This window comes from Entelurus aequoreus, linkage group LG07 (genome assembly GCF_033978785.1).
Source record: "Entelurus aequoreus isolate RoL-2023_Sb linkage group LG07, RoL_Eaeq_v1.1, whole genome shotgun sequence".
In the NCBI taxonomy this organism is placed as follows: Eukaryota; Metazoa; Chordata; class Actinopteri; order Syngnathiformes; family Syngnathidae; genus Entelurus; species Entelurus aequoreus.
Genome location: NC_084737.1, coordinates 36,212,552 through 36,228,711, shown reverse-complemented (window position 1 = coordinate 36,228,711; position 16,160 = coordinate 36,212,552). Strand labels below are relative to the sequence as shown.

The 16,160-nt window shown below is 39.4% G+C and overlaps 1 protein-coding gene across 3 annotated transcripts; it reads right to left on the bottom strand.

Annotated features, from left to right (window-relative positions):
• Nucleotides 1-150: 150 nt before the first annotated feature.
• rap1aa (RAP1A, member of RAS oncogene family a) lies at nt 151-14,437 on the bottom strand. Of its 3 annotated transcripts, none has more exons than XM_062053399.1 (8): nt 14,363-14,437; nt 12,897-12,988; nt 10,319-10,406; nt 10,125-10,193; nt 6,610-6,666; nt 6,389-6,529; nt 3,017-3,160; nt 151-2,942 (listed from the first exon to the last, which is right to left on the bottom strand). In XM_062053399.1, the coding sequence occupies exons 3-8, from the start codon at nt 10,373-10,375 to the stop codon at nt 2,856-2,858; spliced, it is 555 nt and encodes a 184-aa protein (XP_061909383.1). In that variant the 5' UTR covers nt 10,376-10,406; nt 12,897-12,988; nt 14,363-14,437; the 3' UTR covers nt 151-2,855. The 3 variants fall into 3 exon arrangements, with proteins under 3 accessions (XP_061909383.1, XP_061909381.1, XP_061909382.1); XM_062053397.1 differs by lacking the exon at nt 14,363-14,437 and adding an exon at nt 13,625-14,111; XM_062053398.1 differs by lacking the exons at nt 12,897-12,988; nt 14,363-14,437 and adding an exon at nt 12,357-12,375.
• Between the last annotated feature and the right edge of the window lie 1,723 nt (nt 14,438-16,160).

Here is a 16,160-nt window from a genome sequence, read left to right as displayed (position 1 = left end):
TATTTTCTAATCTGTATTGTAAGTGCGGTGACACTGGGGCAGCTTCAGCCTAATTTAAAAGTGCAGTGACGCTGTATTTAAACCTTGACCCCCTTCATGCAAAATCAAAAAGTATTCATTTTATGTTTTAAAAACACACACAGAAAATGATAAAAATGTACTGAAGTTTAATCATTCATTAAAGCTGGAAAAAGAGAAACAAGCAATATTCGAGGTGGCTTAGTACAATATATTTTTTATCTTCAAGACACATATTAGAGGCATTGCCCCCAGTCTGTCTATAAAATACTGATAGCCCCTGTGATATTCTGCAAAAACAGAAGTTTAATTATGAGAAACGTGGAAGGCTTGCAGGCTCTTTAAACCAAGTCACTTAGGAAATATATTGCATGAAAACATGTAAGTATAGCAGTGATGTCATTGTTAGTACAGAAATGTAAGAAGGCCAACATTTACATACTTTCTGTAGCAAAATCACATAATGCCCAAGATGGATGTACACAACCAAAACCCTGTGAAGTTGGTACGTTGTGTAAATCGTAATTAAAAACAGAATACAATGATTTGCAAATCCTTTTCCACCTAAATTCAATTGAATAGACTGCAAAGACAAGATACTTGACATTCGAACCAATAAACTTTGTTATTTTTTTGCAAGTATTAGCTCATTTGTAATTTGATGCCTGCAACATGTTTCAAAAAAGCTGGCACAAGTGGCAAAACGACTGAGAAAGTTGAGGACAGCTCATCAAACCCTTATTTGGAACATCAGACAGGTGAACAGGCTCATTGGGAACAAGTGGGTGCCATTATTGGGTATAAAAGCAGCTTCCATGAAATGCTCAGTCATTCACAAACAAAAATGGGGCGAGGGTCACCACTTTGTGAACAAATGCGTGAGCAAATTGTCCAACAGTTTAAGAACATTTCTCAACAAGCTATTGCAAGGAATTTAGGGATTTCACCATTTACGGTCCGTAATATCATCAAAAGGTTGAGAGAATCTGGAGGAATCACTGCACGTAAGTGGCAAGGCTGAAAACCAACATTGAATGCCCGTGACCTTCGATTTCTTAGGCGGTACTGCGTCAAAAAGCGACATCAGTGTGTAAAGGATATCACCACATGGGCTCAGGAACACTTCAGAAAACCACTGTCAGTAACTACAGTTGGTCGCTACATCTGTAAGTGCAAGTTAAAACTCAACTATGCAAGACGAAAGCCATTTGTCAACAACACCCAGAAACGCCGCCGGCTTCGCTGGGCCCGAGTTAATCTAAAATGGACTGATGCAAAGTGGAAAAGTGTTCCGTGGTCTGACGAGTCTACATTTCAAATTGTTTTTGGAAACTGTGGACGTTGTGTCCTCCGGACCGAAGAGGAAAAGAACCATCCGGACGGTTATAGGTGCAAAGTTCAAAAGCCAGCATCAGTGATGGTATGGGGTTGTACTAGTGCCCAAGGCATGGGTAACTTACACATCTGTGAAGGCACCATTAATGCTGAAAGGTACGTACAGGTTTTGGAGCAACATATGTTGCCACCCGAGCAACATCTTTTTCATGGACCCCCCTGCTTATTTCAGCAAGACAATGCCGAGCCACATTCTGCATGTGTTAGACAGGCCTGCCTGTAGTGCAGACCTGTCTCCCATTGAAAATGTGTGGCGCATTATGACGCGTAAAATACCACAACGGAGACCCCGGACTGTTGAAAAATTTAAGCTGTACATCAAGCAAGAACGGGAAAGAATTTCACCTGAAATGCTTCAAATATTGGTCTTCTCAGTTCCCAAACGTTTACTGTGTTGTTAAAAGGAAAGGCCATGTAACACAGCGACAAAAATGCCCCTGTGCCACTTTTTTTTTGCAATGTGTTGCCATTAAATTCTAAGTTAATGATTTGCAAAAAAAAAATTAAGTTTCTCAGTTCAAACATTAAATATATTGTCTTTGCTGTGTATTCAGTTGAATATAAGTTGAAAAGGATTTGCAAATCAATGTATTTCTGTTTTTATTTACGATTTACAGAACGTGCCAACTTCACTCGTTTCGGGTTTTGTATAACTTAACAGAACATGTTGAAATCCCAAAAATGTCTATATGTACAGGGATATTTTTAACATAAGCAGTATAAAACATGTCAATCTGATCGAATAAAACATACGTAAATTAATTGTCCCTAAAAAGACGTATTTGGGGGAAAATGTGACGACCATTGCCATCTAGCAAGCAGTCGAGTATATTTTGGCTTTCAAAGAATCCTTGGAATGTTGGCCGGGCCAATGGGAGACGTTATTCATTTAATGGTTCTGCTTCAGATAAGTGTGTCATTGCATTAATCCTAGGGATTTATTCAGCTATTTGTGAGTCACACATAAAAACTTGTCTATACACAAAAAGGATTAGATACCAATCAGACACATACATTTCCTCGTTTAGGGAGGTTTACAACTTAATACAGAGGGAATGTGATGATGATGTTCTCTGGGATGGAAACTGAAATATGACTGTAACACAGCATGGCCAGCAGATGGAGTCATTGCGCCCAATAGACTATCAGTAAGGAAAATTCACGAGTTATGTTGTGTAACATCACATTCTGATGTAGGGCTCCGAATACCGCCTGTCATTTCAAACTGAAGGGACCACTTATTAACCAAACTAATGTCCAAGTACACAACTGAACACTAAACCTAAAATATTCATTTAAAATATAGTACTCAGTGGGCGGTGGAGCCCTGCGCTTGGCTGGAATCGAAGGGATTTCAACACCCACTCACCTGGCCCATAGCTAATGTTTGTGACATTGTGTGTGTGTGTGTTGGGGGGTGGTTGGGAGTTGGAGGTGGGACTTTAGAACAGCGTGCAGCACTCCTTCTTTTTTGGCTTCTTTTCCATTGGAGTTTTCCTGTTAATTTGTCGCACCAGATCATAGAAAATCTAGAGCAAATAAAGATAAGTGAGCATGAAATAAACCCAATATTAAGTAAATATTATTGTGTAGATAAACTTACCTCATTCACATTGATCTTTGATTTGGCTGACGTCTCTAAAAAGGCACAGTTGCTCCACTGACGGGCCAAGTTCTGACCCTGCTCCTTGCCGACCACGCGCTCATCCTCCAGGTCACACTTGTTGCCCACCAGGATCATGGGAACCTGGCCGACCAACAGCTATTGTTGTTTTACATACCCAAAAATGACTCACCCAGAAGTGAGACACTTGTACTCAACAGGAGATACACGCACCAATTACCGTAAAAGAGCTGCTATGAATTAGTAAAACAATCCCAGCATGTTGCACATCCTCTCGCTATCCAGAGTTGAACACACAATGAGCAGAATGAACCTCTGACATTTGCCACAAAGTACCTCCTCCCTCGCTATGACTTTAACTCTAAGGTATCAACTCGGGCTGCACGATTTAGAGAAAAAAACCTAATTGCGAGTGTTCTCTCCTAAATGGCAATTCGATTTGCAAATGTTTTGTTTCATACATATAAATGCATGAAACTGAAAAAAAAGAAGTGAAGGAATCCTTCTTACTTTTAGACTGTCAATCAAAAACAAAATGGACTATCATTTCTGTAAGCAAAAATTTAACTTGAACATCATACGGTGCATTTCTTTCCCAGTTGGAAAAACTAGGTCAAACATTGTCTTTTTTTTGTTGCTATCACGGCATTCTTGCTCATTTGTCCGTGTTAATGGGCTTATATTGCCCATCTAATTTGAAGCTGAACTATTCCCACAACGGGACATTTGTCTTGGTAATTTAATTTTTTCCTCCAAATTTTTGTTATTTTACAGAACTTTTACCTGGCGAGTCGTGAGGCTCAATCTCTGTGCTTCCGAATCTGGCGGTCTTGCTCTCTGCCCACCGAAACAAAGATTGTGTATGACTAGGGGTGTAACGGTATTGTAGATACCATATATATATATATATATATATATATATATATATATATATATATATATATATATATATATATATATATTAGAGATGCACGGTTTGCGGACACAACCGCGGAGTCCGCGGATAATCCGCGGGTCGGGCGGATGCATGACGAAAAAAATAGATTTTAAATATATTCGGGCGGGTGGCGGTTGAACCAATTCTCTCGAATGTCTGCTGATTTTCACCCAATCAACAATAATAAGGGCGTGCCGTGTTGGTACTGCCTTTATCACCCTCTACAACATGTACAGCCAGCTGCTAGCCCAGTCAAATGTTGTGTGCGGCTTCTGCTTGCACACATAAGTGACAGCAAGGCATACCTGGTCCACAGCCATAAAGGTTACACTGACGGTGGGCGTATAAAACAAGTTTAACACTCTTGATATGTGCCACACTGTGAACCCACACCAAACAAGAATGACAAACACATTTCGGGAGAACATCCGCACCGTGAGACAACATAAACACAACAAAACAAATACCCAGAACACCTTGGAGTCTTAACTCTTCCTGGCTGAAATATACACCCCCGCTACCACCAAACCCCGCCTACCTCAACCGACGCACGGAGGGTGGTGGGGGGGGAGGGGGGTTCACAGTGTGGCACATATTAAGAGTGTTAAAGTTGTTCTATACCGCCACCGTCAGTGTAACCTGTATGGCTGTGGACTAGGTATGCCTTGCTGTCACTTACGTGTGCAAGCTGAAGCCGCACACAACATGTGACTGGACTGTCACGCTGTCTGTACATGTTGTAGAGGGTGATTAAGGCAGCACCATCACAGCACGCCCTAATTATTGCTGTTAGGATGCGACCCCATGTCTATATTATACCTGTATATATAACAACAGGCGGGCGGTTGTGGTTTTGATAAAATGTTAGTTCGGTTGGATGGCGGGTGGATGACGACGCATCTCTAATATATATATATATATATATATATATATATATATATATATACTTGTGCTCAGCTGCGAATAAGATAATATACACTTATTGCCATTTATTTATGAATAATTATGAACTGTTACAGGCATATCAAATAATATGGGTAATATCAAACATTTTAATTAATGGAATGTGGGAATATAAAAGGCATCGGGTGCTATCGGACGAGGCGAAAGCGGAAACTGAGGTCAGACGCCACGTGGACCACCTGTTAGCCAGATTGTTTTGCTGCAGAGCCACTACTAGATCATATCCTCATTTTTAACCTTTTTTGTGTATTTACCATGGGGCGGTATTGCTCGGTTGGTGAAGTGGCCGTGCCAGCAACTTGAGGGTTCCAGGTTCGATCCCCGCTTCCGCCATCCTAGTCACTGCCGTTGTGTCCTTGGGCAAGACACTTTACCCACCTGCTCCCATTGCCACCCACACTGGTTTAAATGTAACTTAGATATTGGGTTTCACTATGTAAAAGCATTTTGAGTCACCAGTAAAAAGCGCTATATAAATATAATTCACTTCACTACCATTGGCCTGTGGCAGGAGCTTATCCAACTACACTCAGGCCTAAGGCGGGATACACACTGGACAAGTAGCCTCCTGATAAACTGTCATCCAGAAAATATATTTGAAGCCAGCAAAGCCAAGCATCAGCTTGTCAAGTATTTACATTAATAAAAGTTAAAGTGTTTGATAACTTTTTTGAGAAACAGCATTTTCCAGATTGTTATAAACATGTCCACTGTGGAGGACACTGCTTCTCAGAAAGTAAAATTTAAGAAACACTAAAGGGAAAGTAATTGTCTTACACTGGATGTTCAAATTGTCACTTTAAAGACACGCAACTTTAAGTTTTTTTTTTATATATATATTTGCTTAAAACAGTGGATGTCCCAGCACAATTCTTTGCACTTAAAAATGTATGTTTGTAGTAATAAATATGCTTAGAAGATTTTGGCATTATGTTTGTGTTCAATTACAGTAATGTGTTTATCCTACACATTCCTGCCACTTCATTTTACACACCATAGTATTTTTAAGCCTTTTTTTTGGACATTTACCACTATAATATTATACCGTGGCCTTAATACCGTGATAATATCGTACCGTGAGATTTGATACTGTTCCATCCCTATGGATGACTGAAAAGAGGGCTCACTTCGTTAAGTTAATTCTACCGTTAAATAAACATGCCCAGGTGCTGAGTGCGACGCACAGATAGACTTATTTCTCCCTGTCTGAGATAAACGTGATTCTCAACAATTCTGATGGGCGATCATGCCTGTCACTCAAATGCCAGTGACGGCGGAGAAAAAAAAACCCTCTGCCTCTTGCGGTTGCATTATTGTGCTAATCAAAACCTTGATGTCGATTAATCGTGCAGCCTGAGTGTCAACTAATGCATAGATTCCCAGAAATTATTAGCTACAAATATCAGTAGTATGTAACAAGCATTTAGTATTACTAGACGCATCACACTCACGTCCTCTGTGTCCTTTACTCGCAGGATCTGCTCTCGAAGGTCCTGCAGGTCGTTAAACGTCGACTGTGCTGTGATGGAGTAAACCAGAGCAAAACCTTGGCCGTTTTTCATGTAAAGGTCCCTCATGGCCGTGAATTGTTCCTAGGGAGTAAAGTACCGCCATACAGCATGTCATTAGACTGTTGAGGTCACATAGTGAGGAAGTGTCTGACTCTACTTACGGTTCCTGCTGTGTCTAAAATCTCTAGCATGCATTGCTGTCCATCGACTTCCACTTGCTGCATGAGAAAAACATACAAACATACGTAAACAAACATACAATACTGCGCGGATGTTGAAAGCCACCATTAGATTTGGGGGTTTAGCAATAATGATGACCATACATAACTTGCTAGAAAGCTGTACTACACTATATACCAGGGGTGTCAAACTAATTTTAGCTCAGGGGCCACATGGAGGAAAATCTATTCCCATGCAGGCCGGACTTGTAAAATCATGGCATAATAATAAAAAAAATAAAGACAAAATTATTTTATTATTATTATTTTTGTCTTACTTTGGCCAAAAATAGAACAAGCACATTCTGAAAATGTACATCCATCCATGTTCTACCGCTTGTCCCTTTCAGGGTTGCGGGGGGTGCTGGAGCCTATTACAAATAATCCTCTTGGCAAAACACATCAAGTTAGTTGAAACTTCTGGAGGAAAAAAAATGGTGCAGTTTCAAAAACACCATGAAGAGTGCAAGGAATTTAGACTTTGTCTCAGCGTTTTACACAGCCATTCCTGTTTAGCATTCTCAGGCTAGCAGTTCACCATTAAAACACATGTTTGGAAAAGGAAGTGTTTCCTCAAACCGCCACATTGATGACATCCACAACTGCCACATCACATTCATTTATCATCATTCAAATATTACATTTATAATATAATCCAAACAATTGTCAAAATTACACTTTAATAGCCAAATTATAAGTAACAACTACAAACTTAACCAATGGTATATTTAAGCATAAAACAAAATAGAACAAACAACAAATGTAGAGACACACATTTTTACAATGAAGTTCAGAGGGCACATTGTGCAGTCAACAAATTGCGAGCGCTGCACGGAATTCTAAGTAAAAAGATCAAGTTGACTTAAGTCTTTGCATCTTACCGTTTAGTTATTTTATCTGTTGAGTGGATAATTTACAATTAAAGAAGGTATTTGTGTGTCACTATAGCACTAGTCTGCCGCCAGCCACAACAAGAGCAGCTGATTGCTTGCACCTACACTGATTGGAGTAGCAGCAGCCATACCAGACGGCGCTTAAAGTCAGCTGACGCGTCATCTTTAAACAGTGTCATGTGGGTTACACTGGAATTGCTATTGCGACATCCAGTGGACACCTTTAGAACAGCAGTTTCTTATTCTTATTAAAAAATTGCAGCTCATTTTTGTACTTTGCAAACTCATCTCAAGGGCCACGGGCCTGATGCGGCCCACAGTTTGTACGTTTGACACTCCTGCTATATACAAGTGGTACCCTTTACATCGAAGGGAGTGTGTGTCGCTCGCATGGCACTAAAAAAAAAGAAGTAAATAACAGAGGGTTGTAAGATGGACGGAAATGTGGGGTAAGTGAAATTGTTGTATTTTTTGTATTTAGTGTATTAGATTCAGCAACTAGTGTTTGGATCCTACTGTACGCAATATCTGAAGAGCATGGAAAAAAGCATTTCACTGTGGTGTATTCTGTATGTGACGAATAAAACCCTTGAACCTTGAACTTTGAGCTTAGTATAAAGATAAGACGGCAGGCAGAAAAACGAAAAGGCACTTTTTATATGAACACTGCCTCTCACACACCGCACAAGCGCCGTCAAGAGCCCAAAGACCAACTGCACAGGTACAACCTTCAAAATAAAAGCGTTGTGCGCTAGAGCCTATGGTCTCAGAAAAATAGCAACATCATGTTAGCCTATTCGCTTATAGCTCCCATTTCTGTATGTGACTAACAAGTTGGCAGAACCCTAGCTTTTAATTTAAGATGTGTAGCGAAGCATGTCTTCTTTTACAAAGTTCTACTCTGTGAAGTGGTGGAGGGATACACAGACCAGGTTTATCTTATAGCTAGGAGAGGGTTGGGGGTGGCATAATGTCCATGAGGAGGGAGGATTTTCCTTAAAGGGGAACTCCACTTTTTTGGGAATTTTGTCTATAATTCACAATCCTTATGAGAAACAAGAAGGCGACAAAAACACATGTCTTTTTAATGCATTGTAACTTGTAAAGAAACGTAAATAAAAGTCAGCTCACAATGCAGCCAATGGGAGCCATGAGTCATTGCGTCTAATCCAACCATAAAACCAAATAAATTGATAACTCAATGACGACAACCTTCTTCTTTTTATAAGTATACTTTACTGAGGGAACACAATAACAAACCGGCCACTGCCGTTCACATAACCGTCTAAACACCGTAGTCCGTGCATAGAGCAATGCATGCTGGGAATTACCGTAAATACACTAAAAGAGTGTACCATAATAATGCGCAATGCAAAAACAGAACATTTACATAAATAACCATCTAAAACCCGCCAACCTATATATTAACCAAGTATTAACGATATTGTTTTTATAAGCGCTAACGTTAAGGATCTACATTTAGCGGCAAATTTATCAGAGAGAGGCACCTTCCTTATGCTGCTGTATTGATACCCTCAGCTGGTGAGCTGCTTTCTCACCTCGGAGCTTGTGAAAGTTAAATCTAGATTATAAATCTTGCCTCTCACCTTGATAGTAAAATTATATGGACATAAACTGAGAAATTGGTACACTTTGACAGCCAACTTAGACCCGGAGATGGCGTGAAAGACACTGGTTTGCACCCACCCTTCTTTTCAACTCTTTGGGAGGACTGATTAATTCTTCATCTTTAACAGGGATGTATAAACATCCTAACAGTTAGCATTGTGGTGAGAGCATACATTGTACAGTAATTGATGTCTTATTATGTTTGTTGTATCATAAAGCCTGTATGAGTAATAATCAGTGTTGTTGAAGGAAAAAGTTAACGTTGTGATGCGTCTATGAAATGTATGCGACGCTGTATGATTGAAATGAGCAAAATAGGTAAATATTGCATGTTATGAATATGTATGTTACTACAGTACATATATACTTACAGAATGTATATAAAACCTTGATGGAAGTGTGTGGATGTTTTTTAGACTTTTATAGGCAGAATAGCGCGACTTCCATAGGCTCTATTGAAAGTGGGCCTCTGCTCACGTTTACTTAAAAAAAACGTGTGCGCTTGTCTAACATAATTGGGATTGTGAATGATGGCCAAAATTCCAAAAAAAGGACAGTTCCTCTTTAATGATTTCAGGAAAACATTAAACTTCAAAAGCAATCGTTTGAACAGACCTTAAAGAGAGGTGTCCACCATGTGGTTATCAGGCTACTTTCTGGTCCACAGACGATGAGGAACAGATGTGTGGTGACATGGTTCCACAGTGACTCAAATAGTTAGAATACATTTCTTGACCCATTTTACAAGGTTGAAAGAAAAACTGTGTTGTCTTTTTGCAGTTCTGCCAACTGTATCTGTGCTTTAATTTACTGTTCAAATGTGGAAAAAGTCACTTAAACAAGAAAACTAGAAATGGTCATTGTAAAGCACTAACAATTTGAACAAATATGCGTTAGTTTGATTTAAAAGTGATTTTAGACATATTCTAAGATTACCTTTCTGTAGGAGTCTTCGATTGTTGGGTCGTACTTCTCCACAAAAATACCTTGCACAAACTGGACCGTCTGGAGTGGACAAAATATGGCAAACATCAAGAAGCCATGAGATTAATGTCTCTCTTCTTTCATACACGTTTGTGTGTAATGTGTAATTTTTAAATCAAAGCAGTTGAAAAACATAAATCCCTCACCAGGGCAGATTTCCCCACGCCTCCTGAACCCAGTACCACTAGCTTGTACTCGCGCATGGTGGACAACTTCGGGGGACACTGCAAGGGTCTGTGAAAGGACAGAGTTGGTCAAAAGGGTGGAAGTGTCATGTTCAGCTGCAGTGAACATACTTCAGATACACACAGAACAAAGTTACCTTTTCCAAATGAAACTTTAAAAACGGTTTTAATGATAGTTGCCCTAAAACTTGGATGTAAATGGAATAGCATAGGCGTGTGCATTCAAGCCATCTTCAAATTGCAGCATGATAATGATCTTGTTCTTTGCAGCTGCAGAACATATTTCTCCAAAAGCAAAGACCGTACTGAGCCACTAAACAAAGCAGATGGTCTTATCAGGGGCTCATCTGCAATAGTGAACATCACATCTTACATCTGCAGCTTAAAATCTCATTTTTGGCCTCAAAGGTAGCTCTTTTCCATTCACTGCCATGGGACTCATGCTGTCATAGTAACAGGGTGTTGACGCTATAGAAAATGTAGCTGAATGAAAATCAAGACTAGCTTATTAACAAGAACCAATCTGGCTTAAAATTTGTAACAGACAGCAAGGTAACAGGAACTGGCAAGAGATCTTCAAAATTGGAGCGCAGCCGCCAGTCGCAGCCAAAAATAACTCCATGTCATTACAATATAGACGGGAGAGGTCATGGAGAACGACCCAACCCCCATAAGCTCAGCCTGCAAACCAGGAGGATGTTTTGGCAACTTTTGTCAAAACCTTTTGAAAAAGGTGACATAACATAATAGACTCCAGTGAAAAACTGAGTGACATACACTACACAGACAAGAGTATTAGACCACACTGCAAGTACAAGAAGAGAAAATAGAAGAATACCAAAGCTTCCACTCTTGTGGGAAGACTTTCTACAAGATGTTTCACTGTGTTTTCGGGACATTTTGTCCATTCATCCTGAAAATATCTGATGACGTCAGAGATATTGGACTGGAGAGAGGGCCGGAATGAGGGCAAAATGAGGGGTGTAGTCTGTGCGTCTGAATATTCTTGCGTTTGTGTATTTGCGTTTTGAACCACTTTGGAGTTTCTGTAGTGCATATATGGTATTGTTCTTATATGTCATTATTTGCAATTATAAATAGAAACTGATACCAGGAAAAAATATTCATTTATAGTAGAAGTCATAAAATACAAGAATTTAATTAAAATTTTACAGGCATAAACATATACAGTAGCTGCATTCGCATAAAGACCTAAGGGTCTTGTCAAGTTACTTTGAAGCAAATATTACACAAACTGAAATAGACACACAGATATAAGCCTATAATATCCTCGGTTCATTTTAATGGTTTATTATATCGGAATTATCAACGTGACGTCATAATTTCCATCATCGGTCAATAATTATCGGCCACCAATAATATTGTGCATTCCCTGTTATTAAATTAACTTGACAAAACAGCTCAATATTTTAACCCAAATGCAATTATATTGTCAGAAATCCATACAGGAACATTTTGTAAATTTTCTAATTGAATGCACATAATACAATACTGAAATAAATTTAAAAAATAAATAAAAGCAACAGTATCAATAATAATGTTTTTAATCCATTAAAATGTGTTTTAAATTGATTCTCAAAAATGATTAATTGATTTAGAATCGGAATTAAAAAAATTGCAATTTGAATAGATTTTTTGAGCACCCCTACTGACCATATAACAACCCTTACAGCAAAGGAACATCCACCCATCCATCCATCTTCTACCGCTTGTTCCTCTCAGGGTTGCAGGGGGGCTAGAGCCTATCCAGGCTGCATTAAGGCGGAAGGCGGGGTACACCCTGGACAAGTCGCCACCTCATCGCAGGGTCAACAGATAGACAACATTCTCACTCACATTTACACAATAAAATTATAGTCCACCCTTTTTCTTGTACTTGATGTGTATGTATATCATATATTACATGATAGGGTGGAAGATTCACCAATAAGAATATGTTGTATTTATATCAAGGAGTAATACAATATGATAATCATACATTAATTTGCAGTCCAAACAGAGATTGTGAGGCACATGGACATCTCCTTTAGTAGCCCCGTTGAATGTATTAATGATACTTGGTCTTTGGTACCTTTGTCAAACATGAAGACAAACAATACAAAAAAACACTGTCACACTCGAGCAGCATTTGCAATTCTAAGTGTGACGTATGATGCTCCACCAGAAAACCCACACAGAAAGGGAGCGCGCACACAACTCCACAAAAGAGCCATTGTAATGACAGGACTCGAGTACACATACAAACAGAGATCAGAGGGTGTATACATCACCATTATATGAGGTGCACCTACAGTCAAAGGTATGCAATGTATTTAAAATTAAATCCCACACAAAAATCTAAACATCTTTACATATTGATGTTCTAATAATCAGATAGGGTTTTTTGATAGCATTGTATATTCATCAATGCTGCCAATGTGTAAACAGAAACCTAACCCTACTGACAAAGAGTGCTGTTTGCACAAAATGTGTGTCGTAAAACAAAGCGCACACACATACTGTGAACAGATTAACCTACTGTGAAGACAGCAGCTGCAGATGCCAACTCCTTCTACATCTGGGGAGGGGGGCCGGGAAATCCTTGGGTGCACAGATATCGGCGGGCAGGTGCTGAGGGTTCGCAGGGATCAACAAAGCTAGTCATTAATTCAAAAAGGGGAAGGTTTATTCAAATATTTGAAAAAATTGGAAGAAAAATAACTGTGTTGCTGAATTGGTACAACTTCAAAGTGAAGCCAATCTACCTGGTGACCTACTTTTGGAAATTAGCTGTCACATGTTCAATCAATCAATCAATCAATCAAAGTTCGTTCATATAGCCATTCTTCACAAGTGTCTCAAAGAGCTGCACAAGCCACAACGACATCCTCGGCTCAGATCCCACATCAGGGCAAGAAAAAAACTCAACCCAATGAGCACAATGAGATACCTCGGAGGGGACCGCAGATGCCCCCTCAACTCAAGGGTGAACGGTGCAACGGATGTCGAGTGGATATAGTTAATGTTGCGTTAGTCAACATATTTTTTAACAGTCTGGTGCTTTTGCAGTGAACTGTATTATGCAAATCAGCACAATACATCATCTGTATCACCTTTGGGAGTAAATGGACCAAAGTAAACGTCCCCAAACGCATCTTTTATGAGTCGTTAGAGTGTAAGCAAATGAATGAAGTCACTTTTGAAACAACACAATAGATTGGCACAGTGTTGGAGTGACACGATGGTTTCCTATTCCTGATCACTTACATTTTACAGCAAAGCGGTACTCCAAAAGGAAGGGTGTGGCTATTAGTATGAAAAACTTGCCCACCACACAAAACAAGTAAAACGCCAGACATGTTAACGTAACAGCAAATTTAAAAAGTTAATCGGTAAGTTCGGTTGGTGGAAAAAACATAGCTGATTGCTGTGAAAGTACTAGGTTAGTAATGTAGGAGAATACTAACTAGACAGGATGTTAAACACTGTTGACTAATAATGGATTGTCAGTATAGAGAAGCTGACCTCACAGTTTCACATTGGAGTTATATTACTACCCCAGGTTTACCCTCAAATATTCAGACGACGAGGTCACTTATCAACACTTTCGTGAACACTGGGAGCTTTAAATTAGCTAGCCAGTTAGCAACTAGCTGAACTCTGCTAGAGATCAGAAAACTTTTGTTTTCAACCATATTTGCTGGTAATGTCAACGATGATGCACATTTTTCAACATAGCGACGAACTTAACGCGCATTCACTTAAAACAGCAAAGGTTATTAGCGCCGACAACTAGTTAATCATTAGCTTCAAATTAGCAACCCTTCTAGCTTGTATGCTAATACACTGCATCTCACAAGGGTGGCTCCACTACGAAGAAGCCAGTGTCATTTTTAGGTTTTCAGCGGCGACTCCTAAGTGTTTGGGAAAAGTAATAAAAGTGGTAGACTTTAAAAATGTCTATCAAATCGCAAATTGTCCACGGAAGCCTTGCATCGTACTTACCGTGTTCCAGTCTGCTTGCCCTAAACCACACTGTGTGAATGTGCGGAAGAATAGAGATGGCGGCCGCTCATTGGTTTAGGCTCAGCCAATCACCGTGCTTCCATTTCAGGCACATATTTAAACATCTGAGGTTCATATACTAGTATAGTATAGTATAGTATAGTATAGTATAGTATAGTATAGTATAGTATATGAGGTTCATATACTAGTATAGTATAGTATAGTATAGTATAGTATATGAACCTCAAAGTGTTTTTCAACCACTGTGCCGTGAGATACAGTCTGGTGTGCCGTGGGAGATGATGTAATTTCACCTATCCATCCATCCATTTCCTACCGCTTGTCCCTTTTGGAGTGGCAGGGGGTGCCGGAGCCTATCTCAGCTGCATTCAGGCGGAAGGCAGGGTTCACCCTGGACAAGTCGCCACCTCATCGCAGGGCCAACACAGATAGACAGACAATAACATTCACACTCACATTCACACACTAGGGCCAATTAAGTGTTGCCAATCAACCTATTCCCAGGTGCATAATTGGATTAAAAATATTTTTGGCAAACCAGTAATTATAATCCGCAAATTATGTGCCGTTGTTGAGTGTATGTGCTGTCTAGAGCTCGGTAGAGTAACCGTGTAATACTCTTCCATATCAGTAGGTGGCAGCAGGTAGCTAATTGCTTTGTAGATGTCGGGAACATGGTTTGTCGTGATCACAATATGCAGACGACAGCGGGAGGCAACGTGCAGGTAAAAAGGTATCTAATGCTTAAACCAAAAATAAACAAAAGGCGAGTGCCACTAAGAAAAGGCATTGAAGCTTAGGGATGTCAATGCAAAAGGAAACTAAAACTGAACTAGCTGCAAAGTAAACAAAAACAGAATGCTGGACGACAGCAAAGACTTACAGCGTGTGGAGCAGCAGACGGCGTCCACAAAGTACATCCGTACCACGAATCGCTTAACGTGGACCCTGACTTAAACAAGTTGAAAAAGTTATTCGGGTGTTACCATTTAGTGGTCAATTGTACGGAATATGTACTGTACTGTGCAATCTACTACTAAAAGTTTCAATCAATCAATCAAACATGATAATCAATAACAAAATAGGAGCGCAAGACAGTAACTAAAACAGTACACACAGGGAAACACCAAAAAACTCAAAATAAGTCAAGGCGTGATGTAACAGGTCGTGACAGTACATCTACTTTGAGACAAGAGCTACAGTGATGCATGGTTGGTTATGGTTTGAATTTATATCCAATAATTGCGAGAATGACTTTTCACTGTCAATATCGGCTGGTGAGTTTAATTTTTTTCTGTTTTTTGCTAGTGGTGTGCCTCGGGATTTTTTCAATGAAAAAAATGTGTCTTGGCTCAAAAAAGGTTGAAAAACACTGTACTATACTGTACACTGCCATTTACTGTATGTATTGTCATGTCTGCCGGAAGCTTACTGCAAAAAAGAATTACGTCCGTTGATAGATAAATTAAATCAAATAACCTCCAGAGGTTGCATTAAATATGTGTCCTGGATGTACATAGTATGCCACAATAGTATTTTGGGTCAACGTTCTTTTTTTAATGCAATTTCCTTTGTGATGGAGTATCCAGTGACAAGGATTTTTCCCATATAATTTCCCTTTAAAAAATATTAATAATAATATTAATGTGTGCCCATGTTTTTTATACTACAATTGTACAGCTACATTAACATTGGAAAAGATAAAAGCATTTCACATCGTTATTTTAACTTTTCCTTGTTTTGATATTTTGTAAATTTTATGAGACACCTTCGTTAG

What these genes read in the sequence shown, in the direction of transcription:
- rap1aa (XM_062053399.1), bottom strand. Translation starts at nt 10,375, where the DNA reads ATGCGCGAGTACAAGCTAGTGGTACTGGGTTCAGGAGGCGTGGGGAAA. An exon ending in TTTTAGACACAGCAGGAACC is followed by an intron (nt 6,530 to 6,609) that starts GTAAGTAGAGTC and finishes TTTACTCCCTAG; the next exon opens with GAACAATTCACGGCCATGAG. An exon ending in GAGTAAAGGACACAGAGGAC is followed by an intron (nt 3,161 to 6,388) that starts GTGAGTGTGATG and finishes TTGGTCGGCCAG; the next exon opens with GTTCCCATGATCCTGGTGGG.